This window comes from Akebia trifoliata, chromosome 14 (assembly GCF_017979445.1).
Source record: "Akebia trifoliata isolate Shusen 1 chromosome 14, ASM1797944v1, whole genome shotgun sequence".
Classification (NCBI taxonomy): Eukaryota; Viridiplantae; Streptophyta; class Magnoliopsida; order Ranunculales; family Lardizabalaceae; genus Akebia; species Akebia trifoliata.
Window position 1 is genome coordinate 8,602,928 of NC_141388.1, and position 10,421 is coordinate 8,613,348.

The 10,421-nt window shown below is 37.1% G+C and overlaps 1 protein-coding gene across 3 annotated transcripts; it reads right to left on the reverse strand.

Annotated features, from left to right (window-relative positions):
- On the reverse strand, positions 1 to 3,314 carry LOC147386030 (CASP-like protein 5B2). 3 transcript variants are annotated; one of them, XM_086424663.1, is made up of 4 exons: positions 2,914 to 3,309; positions 1,313 to 1,445; positions 422 to 527; positions 1 to 297 (listed from the first exon to the last, which is right to left on the reverse strand). In XM_086424663.1, the coding sequence occupies exons 1-4, from the start codon at positions 3,042 to 3,044 to the stop codon at positions 236 to 238; spliced, it is 432 nt and encodes a 143-aa protein (XP_086280789.1). In that variant the 5' UTR covers positions 3,045 to 3,309; the 3' UTR covers positions 1 to 235. The 3 variants fall into 3 exon arrangements, with proteins under 3 accessions (XP_086280789.1, XP_086280788.1, XP_086280787.1); XM_086424662.1 differs by having other exon boundaries at positions 1 to 527; positions 1,340 to 1,445; positions 2,914 to 3,314; XM_086424661.1 differs by having other exon boundaries at positions 1 to 527; positions 2,914 to 3,301.
- Positions 3,315 to 10,421: the final 7,107 nt, after the last annotated feature.

The following is a 10,421-nucleotide window of genomic DNA, read 5'->3' on the forward strand; positions in this document are numbered from 1 at the left end:
TATCATGAATAAATGAAGATTGCGTCGAATGGTGGCATTTTAATCCTCGCTCAAAAAATACGGCTATGTTACATAAGACTAATGATAAAACAATGCACTGACACGTACGTGGTCTGTACACGACTGACGTGGCAAGGACACAGAACCGTAGATCTTTCCCTAGTGTATCTCAAAGAAAAAGATTTATGGTTCTGTGCCTTTGCCATGTTAGCCGTGTACAGACCGCGTTCGTTTATCATGACTCATTACATAAATAATCGTCTTTACATGGAAAAGAGAAGACATTATACCACATATCTGTTTGCATGTGTGTTGTAGAGAGCGATTCAAACAGAGCCCAGGAGCCAAAACATGAGGAGAGAAGATAAAGAAATGAGGAACCAAGTAATGAAAGCTAGAGCTATGGAGATTTTGAACCTACCGCATGGGAGTTCGGGCTGCATCCTACAGAACCCCAAATCTCTAGCATACAGAACTATAACCCCAGCCGATGAGCATGCCGCAGCCAGTGATAAAGTGGCTGTCACCTGCATTTTTACATTATAATTACACCAAATTGTCAGTTAAATTAACATAAAAAAATTAAAACAGATCTATTAACTCTAGACAATAAGTTATTCGTAGACAGAAAAATTCTCAACCCATAAGGTTTGATTCTTCTTGAACAATATTTGCTTCATTGTGCTTAGCGCCAACAGTGTTGACTGTTGTGAGGCAGGACAAGAGCTCTGTCCCACCACTAAAGTCAGATGGAGGCAAGACAATTTTTTTGCTTGAATTTTATTTAAACCAACTAGAACTAAAGTAAAGAAGTAAAATAGATTTTTTTTTTAAATCTCCAAATATTCACAAAAATACAAAGACACTAAATAAATTTACAAAAACAAAATACAAATCCTAACAATTAAAAACTGAAAAGGTATCTTCAAGGCTTCTTGTAAGCTCAATTGCTGGATATGGGCTCCGCATCCAAGCTTCTATTAGGCCTATGATCTTGTAGGTTACATTATAGTATAGTTAACCTTAACCTAGGAGTGAGCACCTCATCATGTTGAGGAGGATGTGTGGGGCATAATAACATATACCCATATGAGAAACTATTCCATCTTAACAGTAAATAGAACTACAACTACAATACAAGTAAATAAAATTTTGACTGCTGTAATTTTTTAGCCTGAAAAATTCATAATTTTAGCATAAATTCTGTCATGACGTGCCATGACCTTATGTCCAGTGTACCCACGTGACATGGATACATGTATGCAGATGTGCAAGTATGAGTGAGAGAAGTTTAAGAGAGAAAATTAGTTACCCAATCCCCAACAACAAAAAGGCTCACTAAGACAGGGTTCTGAAGGTCTCTCTTTATCCTCAATGCATAGACATCAAGAAATGCAAGTCCCAAGCTCCACAGTACTTGAAGTCCCATTGAAGCAATCAAATAGCTGAATCAAAGGATATTTATCATCACTGTCAATAATGGCAAGAATGAAACAACCACGATTTCAAGCACAACTTTTGAAAGTAAAATATGCACATAAATATCCTCTTCAATAGTTCCATTTAGCAACTCTTGGCTAAGTAAAATTAAGGATCACTTTGTCAAGGAACTTCATTTACACAAATGAAACTCTCTTTGTATCATTATGGAATAAAAAATTTGAAAATCATTCTGTTTTTTTTACTCAGAAATGGATAATGACTAAAATGCGCTCTGACATTGGTAATTAGAATTTTGGGGTAGTAAACCAGCACTGTTTACTTTAATTTTTGTCTAGTAAAGAAACACAATATGTTGATTCCCATATTGCAACCTATAGATTAGGAAAATTGTCAGCCATTCAATCTATTTGGATCGACACTCATATGTATATCCATTTATGATAACCAGACTTCCTTTCTTCATTCATTTTTTTATAATTTGATTGAAGATTATAGTGTTGAGTTTATCTTAAAAACATGTATGTGCCAAACAATGACATATGCATTGACACCATAAATGAGACACTAAGATATTTGGTTCCATGTAGAAATTTCATATGGCTTTCAAATTTCGAAATGTTTTTTTTGGTGATAACCAGGTATCCCTGTGGACGGCGGACCGGGTCTTGTCCAAGGACTAGTTTTGGGGCATGTGCGACACCCGCACATCACACGCACCAGGTAAGTGAGGATGCGTCCTCGCGGGTGGCCACTGAGGAATTAATGCTCATACTTGGTATCGAACTCACAATCTATGGGCATTAACTGCTCATCAATCTGAAATCGCCATTGAGCCAACCCCTTGGGGTTCAAATTTTGAAATGTTGATACAGATAAATAATGAAAACAAAACACCGAATATTGCCCAAGGACAACCAGGCTAATACTAAAGATTTGTCAATAAGAGATGTCAAGCTTCATTAAATGCTACTCATATTGGTACACGCAAAGTATATAAGAACTAAATCGACAAAAAAAAAGTATATAAGAACTAAAGATTTCCCAGAAAAAAACAAAGAAATTTATTCAGGCCAAGAGTGTCCACGAACTAAAGATTTTGAGCAATATGAATCATTTTTGGGCAAAATTAGAGAAACTACAATTTGTGAGAAAAATGTTCTAAACACGTCATCATCATTAAAGTCCAACAAATACAATAGAGGTATAAACATGTAACAAACAACTTATACATAAAAGATCAATTAAAAGAAAAATAGAAAAAATAAAGTAAAGAGAAGAAAAGGAAACCATAACCATTATATAAATAGTAAACTTAAATACCAGCCATATATAGTATTAGAGTACAATGGTTCTATTATAGCTAAGAACATGTTTGGGTTTCTACTTCTGGGCAAAAATAAATAGTTCTTGAATTTAGTAGAGAATATAAATCTTAAAAAGTTACAAATAAAATAAAAAATGGAAATATACCAGAAAGCAGTGTAGATTGAGAAGCCAGAAGCAGAGACCATAACCCCAATAGAAGCAGCAGCAAACATACACTGCCCACTCCTCAGAAGCAACCCACTCACCGTCCCAGGTCCCCCAACCACCTTCTTCATCTCTCTCTCTCTGTCTCTCTCTTTCTCTTTCTCTCTCTACCAATGGCCCTTTTCGAAACAAAAATAGGGCCCAAACCCTAGATTTCAATTTCATTCATTTCTTCAAAGGTTGGAATTCGATTCTTCAGGGATTGAGATTTTTTTTCGAATGCAAGTTCTAGGGTTTGAATTTTAACCGTTCAGTGATACTTCAACGCTGACTGAATTTTTTTTTTTTTTTCAAATTCTGTTTCTCTTCTCTTCAGTTTTTTTTTATTAAAGATAAAAAAATCAAATCTACTCAATCGTTGGGTTTATAAGACCCCACAATCTGTCTTTTTTAGGCATTCGCAGAGGCGTGGGTATTATTTATTATTTTTATTAATAATTATTGTTATTATTATTCAAAGAAAAGCAAAGATTGGAATCATTTTGGTGGATGTATACGATTCTTTTGTTTCTGAATCGGTCGTACGTAAACTTCTTTTTATAACTTTTTTTTTTTCTTTATCTGTTTAAGTCCGTAATAGGTGGTTTGAGATAATGAGGAATGCGACCTTTTGGTCCGTTTCACACTTCTTTAATCAATCACGGGTGCATTGGGCGAACAAATTCCCCTAATTGAGTGAACAATTTGTTTGGCTAATTAATTAAAAGACTCAAAAATCTAATTTTAACAATAAATTAAATAATATTTTCTTCTTTCTTTCTCACTAAATCATTACAGCTTATAAAAAGATTAAAGAAGAATTATCTTTAAGAGTGCTCGTGAGAATAAATAAATAATTACCAACACTTCTCTATCATTAAATAATAATAAAAATCCATTATGACTGTTAAACAGAAATAAACCATTATGACTTGTTAAGTAAAAATTACCCTTGATTCAATTTATTTATTAATTAAATTAGTCTACGTGGCAAAGGGATCATGGAACAATACACTCCCATTGAGAGATGACTTGTCCTCAAGTCATAAATTCACGAAAACGAACTAGAAAATCTTCTGATAGCTCCCATGTTACATCTTCTTATGGACGACCCTACCATTGGATAATTAGTTTAGTAACAACTTAATTGCGATGTTTGAAAATCCAACGGTCTAAAATTTTTTTTGGATGCCAAGCTATTGCATCGAAATTAGTAATTGGTGGTATAATTGTGCTTGTAGGAATTGAATCGCCAATTCGTTTCTTTAATAGAGACAAATGAAAAATGGGATGAATTTGTGACCCCACCGGCAATGCAAAGCTTATATGCTACTTTTCAATTCATTCGAGGATTTGATAGGGGCTATAAAACCGTGGCCTCAACTTATGGGACCCCCGACGTCCTACTGAATGTTGACAATAGGGTTGTATTTTAAGGAAAACTCAATCCCCAATAGTGAATATGCGTTCGGTACGATGACGATCAACTTGCATTTTAATGCAACGTTGAGTAGCATGGAGGCTATCTTTTAAGAACTTAAGCAATTGATCAAGCTCTTGTAATGATGTATCAACTATATGGACATTTGTGGAACCTGCAATGTATGTGTCGATACGTGGTGGAAGATGTGTAGTAACCTGCTCCAGGAGGTAGCATGACACGGGGAGAAAGGTTTAGTCCCACATCGCCTAAGAGTACAGTGCTTGAAGTATTCATAACGAGCAAACCGACTCTACATAGTACCGAGGCCTTTTGGGGGTAAAAGCCCAAGAACAAAACTTTGGGCTCACGAGCAGTTAACTCAGGGACAATATCGGTACTAAGTGGGTTGGGGCATGAAAAATGGTATTAGAGCCTGATGCATGTGTGATGGGGGGATCGTCTCGTGCACCCATGGGCGTGTGCCTTGCAAGGAGGTAAATGTAGTAACCCGCTCCTGGAGGTAGCGTGATACAGGGTGAGAGGTTTAGTCCTACATCGTCCAGGAGTGCGGTGCTTGAAGTATTTATAAGGGGCAAATCGACCCTACATACCATCGAGGCCTTTGGGGGGTAAAACCCCAAGAATAACACTTTGGGCTCATGGGCGGTTAACTCAGGAACAATATCGGTACTATGTGGGTCGGGATGTGACAAGACGCTCGTAAACGACTTGAAAATGAGACATTTTGATGGAGCTATGATAAGAAGTGTTACACCAAAATTCTGTCAACGAAAGCCACTTGGTCCATTGTTTTGTTAGGGATGATGACCAACAAAACACCAAAGATATTGCTTAATGGACCGATTAACTACCTCTATTTGTCCATCCAATTGTGGGTGATGAGTTTTGTTTCAACAAAATTTAGTTGCTTGCATTTTAAAGTAAGCTTCCCAAAATTGATTGAGGAATACCAAATCTCTATCACTGACAATTGACCGGGGTATGCCATGCAATTTGGCGATATTGTGGATGTAGACTTCAACAACTGTTGAGGTTGTGTAAGGATGACTCAAGGAGGTGAAATGAGCCTACTTGTTGAACCGGTCAACAACGACCATGATGGAAGTATTACGATCCGAAGGACGGAGCCCATTAATGAAGTCCATGGACACATCAGTCCATACTTTGTCAGGAACAAGTAAAGGTTGCAATGGAGCTAGGGGAGCCATGGTTTCGTAATTAACACATTGACAAACATCACATTCAGCCACAGATCATTTTGTGGCCTTCTTAATACCCTTCCAATAGAAATTGGTAGGGACCATTTTGTATGTGGCTAAAAATCTAGATTGTCCTCCAATTGAATAGGCATGAAATTCATGTAATATCTTATTGCACCAGGATGAAGATGAAGGCAAAATTAATCGACCTTTGTAAGGAAGAATGTTATTGTTGACCGAATAGTGTGGAACAAAATTTGGATCAATTTTCAACTCTTAGATGGTCTTATTAAGAGAAACATCTTGATGTGTTTCTTTGATGATTTCATCCATTCAAGAAAATATAGGGGCTGAAATAGTATAAACAATGGCTTCCTCCAGTAAGGGAGTCAATGCTTACCAGTAACATTCTCCTTTCCCTTACAGTATACTATTTTATAGTCATACCCAAGAAGTCCTGTAAGTCATTTTTGTTGTTCCATTGAATGTTAACCTTTGTTCCATGAAATATTTGAGAGCTCGATGATCAGTAAGTACCTTAAAATGTCGACTAAGCAAGTATGGACGCCATTTTGATATAGCTATGACAATGGCCATCATTTCTTTGTCATACACTGACAAACAAAGATGTCGATCTGCCAAAGATTTGCTAAGATAAGCAATAGACTGCCCTCCTTATGATTATATTGCACCAATGCCCGAGCTGAAAGCATCACATTCAAGAACAAACTCACGAGAGAAATCCAGCAAAGCCAATGTCGGTGTAGTGGATAGAGCATCTTTGAGTGCTTCGAATGATGTTTCAACTTGAAGAGACCAATGAAAAGAATCTTTTCGAAGCATTTGAATAAGTGGGCAATCTTTCCATAATCTTTCACAAAATTTCGATAATAATCGGTGTGACCTAAAAATCCTCGTAAGGATTTGATCGAAGAAGGCTTCGGCCATTACTTCACGATTGCAACTTTGGATGGATCAACTTGAACCTCTTTTATTGTGATAATGTGTCTAAGATATTCAACATAATTTTGAGCAAATTAGCATTTGGTTCGCTTGACATATAATTGGTGCTTGTGGAGTGTTTGGAACACTTGAGTGAGATGAATAAGATGTGTTTGCAAATCAAGGCTATAAACAAGAATATTGTCAAAGAACACCAACACAAATAGCTGGAGAAAGGGTTGAAATACCTCATTCATAAGTCCTTGGAAAGTGGCCAAATGGCATGACGAGAAACTCGTAATGCCCTTCGTGTGTACGAAACACAGTCTTCGAAACATCTGCTTCAATGACTAATTTGGTGATACCCTGAACGGAGGTCTAGTTTTGAAAAAATAAAAGCTCCATGTAACTCATCTAATAGCTTATCAATCACTGGAATGGGATACATATCTTTCACCGTAATGTTGTTGAGAGCACGATAGTCGACACACATACGCCAAGTACCATATTTCTTTTTAACCAAAAGAATCGGTGAAGAATATGGACTTATGTTAGGTCAAATGATGTCGGCATTGTGCATTTCCCGCACCAATTTTTCAATTTCATTTTTGAAAATGAGGCTACTTGTAGGGTTGTAAGTTACTAGGTGTGCTCCCAGGTAGCAAAGGAATTTGATGATCTTGAATACGATTTGGAGGCAACCCACTAGGTTCTGCGAACACATCAGAAAATTGCTCCAACAAGAAGCCAATAAAAAAAACCCAAATCAGGTTCTGTAATGGATTGAGAATGCATGAGACAGAGGTGTAGTCCATGCTTCCATTGCAATAAAAGATGATGGAACTCTCCAATGTCATTCATAGTATCAAAAGATGAGGAAACACATGTTAATTGGATTCGGTGTTGGCCATGTATGAACTTCATTGTAAGTTTGTTGAAATCCGAATTAATGACACCAAGTGATTGAAGCCATTCTGCCCCAAGAACAATATCATAATCACATACGAGCAGTAAGAAAAAATTAGATTTAAATAAATGTCCTTATAGAGAAAAGGCCACCTGTTTGCAAAGCCTGGGACTTCGTACCTTGCTACCATTAGCTACAGCAACACTAATGGGTTTGGATTGAATGAGTAATCTGTATTGTCAAGCAGGTTTGGGATGGAGGAAATTGTGTGTCGATTCAGAATCAACCAATACGATTATTGGATTCTTTTTTAGATTTTCCAAAAGAGGCATGGTTCCTAACCGTTGAGGACCTGCTATGGCGTTGAGAGATATTTCCATAGTGGTGGTGTTGTTTATCACTTGCTCCACTGCAAGTGTATAATCTTAGCTTTTTTCCATGTTAATCAATAATAATTGAGGGTGCTTACAACGATAACCAGGGCGAAATTGCTCATCGCAATTGAAACAAAGTCCTTTGGGATGACAATCTTGTTGTTTGGTGAAACTCAATCAACATACAGATCGGGGTAAAGTAGTTGTAGGTGGTAAAGCAGCTGCAACTATTGGAGCTTGTCCCATCCACTTAGCTGGTGGATTTGGTAATGTTGATGTCGAGGATTGTGCAACACGAACTGGTTGTCATTTTGAAACAGTTGAAACAATGCATTAATGGCTTCTTCTTGTTGTTTGGCAACCGCATAGGCCTAGTTAAGGTTACAGGGTTGATCAATTTAAAGCTACATCGGATATCTTCATTGAGGCCGGATATGAATCATCGTATAAGAAATGCCTCTGGCAAAAGCAAACTTTGGTTTGTTAGTCTCTCAAACTTAGATTGATAATCACATACAGTGGAAGTTTGGCGAAGCTTAGCTAATGAACCTTGCGGGTCTTCATCCTCTAGGGTGCCAAAACGACTGCATAAAGCTTGAGTGAAAGCAACCCATGTTGGATGCCTCACAGTCCTAGCCAACCATTGGAACTATGGTATGGCCTCATCTTGAAGATGGGTTACTGCTATGTCCACCATATGGTCATCTGGAATGTTGTGGAGTTGTGGAAATTGTTGTGCTCGGATCACCCCCATCAAAAGGTAGGGCAATCTAATTTAATTGGCCTCCCTTGGTAACCATGAAAAGGAGCGAGTGGGGATTGTCGTGGCTCTTCAAAGCAAGTGGGCGGTGGTAGACGAATGTTGTTGAAGGATGCTTGCATGTTCATCATGGCTTCTCTGATTTCAGCAACTCCAGAAGACAAATCGATCACACTTTTGTTAGTGGTTGATAGTTCAACCCGAATATCTTTTATTTCCTTGGAAATATTCCTATCAAAACGATGTGATGGTGGTGCTACCATAGGTGAAGGAACTCTGGTACAAAAAATGTTAGGCTAACTAATTAAAAGAGTCAGAAATCTAACTTTAATAGTAAACTAGAAAATATTTTCTTCTTCTTCTTCCTCTTCCAATGAATCATATTACAACTTATAAAAAGACTAAAGAATAACTACCTTTAAGACTGCTCCTGAGAATAAGCAAATAACTACCAACACTTCTTTACCACTAAGTAATAATAAAAGACCCACTATGACTCTGTTAAACAGGAACTACCCACTAATGACTCTGTTAAGTATAAACTACCCTTGATTCAGTTTATCTACTAACTAAATTAGTCTCTGAGGCAAAGGGATCATGTGACACAATTACAGATAAACGAATGGAGAAGCATTGAAAATGAAAATCCAAATAATCACGTTCTTTTATCGGACGATAATACCCTTTTAAATATTATACATAGTTTGTCATCACTACAACATTCATTGAACATTATTTCAGATTCCAAATCAAATGGGTGTGTTTGGATCTAATGGAGTTAGGTGAGAATCATGGTTTCAAAACTCGTCTGAGTCATCTCGGTATTGCCCAGCAACGAGATGGATGGACAAGTCAATGTATCAGACAAGATTTAAAACCCACATTCATTTTTCTAAATTTGAACGAGACATCTCAAACGTATAGGAAAATTCATTTGAGACGATTTGGTCTCTTTCATGGACGATACGAGATGTCAAAACGAGTTTTAAAACTATGGTGAAAATTGCCATCTTTTGTGGGTGTTTGGATTGGTCAAATCATGTGAATTAGAACTCCAATTGCTTTGACTCCTATTTTTATGGAGTTATGAAATGGGTCATTTAGACATGCCTCTAACTCACACTAGGATGATTTTGTGGAGAGTCGCCTTAGATTAATGACTAGAGCATGATTTTCAATCTCATCTTGTTCATGGATGATGCTGAAATTAGTTATCTCAAGAAAGATGAAGGTGTGAATCAAAAAAATAATAGAAGAAGAAGAATAAGTAGGAAGAACTAAGGAGGAAGAAGAAGGGGAGGAAAATGAGGAAGAGAGGTAACTCGGATATTTGATCTCATCATTTCATGCACGAGGTTGAGACTCGAGCGAATCATCTTGGTCTTATTGTTAAAACCATGGTCTTGAGCCATTATAACTATAATGATGAGAACTAAATTTTCAACGAATAATGTCCCAGGATTGGGGAAACTTAGTGGATATTGTCGACATAAAGAGAGATTCCCATCAACCCATTGTACTAGATACTCTAAATAGTGAAAAAAATGCACGGGAAGCTTGCTTTCCAAATTGAAAAGGTTGTGGTCAATGAATAATTACATGTCAAGATAATGGAGAATCCCCTCAATTATGAAAGAAGATCATTGACTGATTCTTTGCTAATTTATTGAGGAATTTCAGATTTGCTGGGGTTGAAGAGCTAAAGTTTATAATAAGACCTCTAACGAGGGAAAATGTACGTGATTTTGAACACTCTGTCCGTTATTCTATCAATTTATTCACTTACTTGGGTGTCAAAGAGTTCTCTGGACAAGGTGGTTGGAGCACTCATTTGAGATCAAAT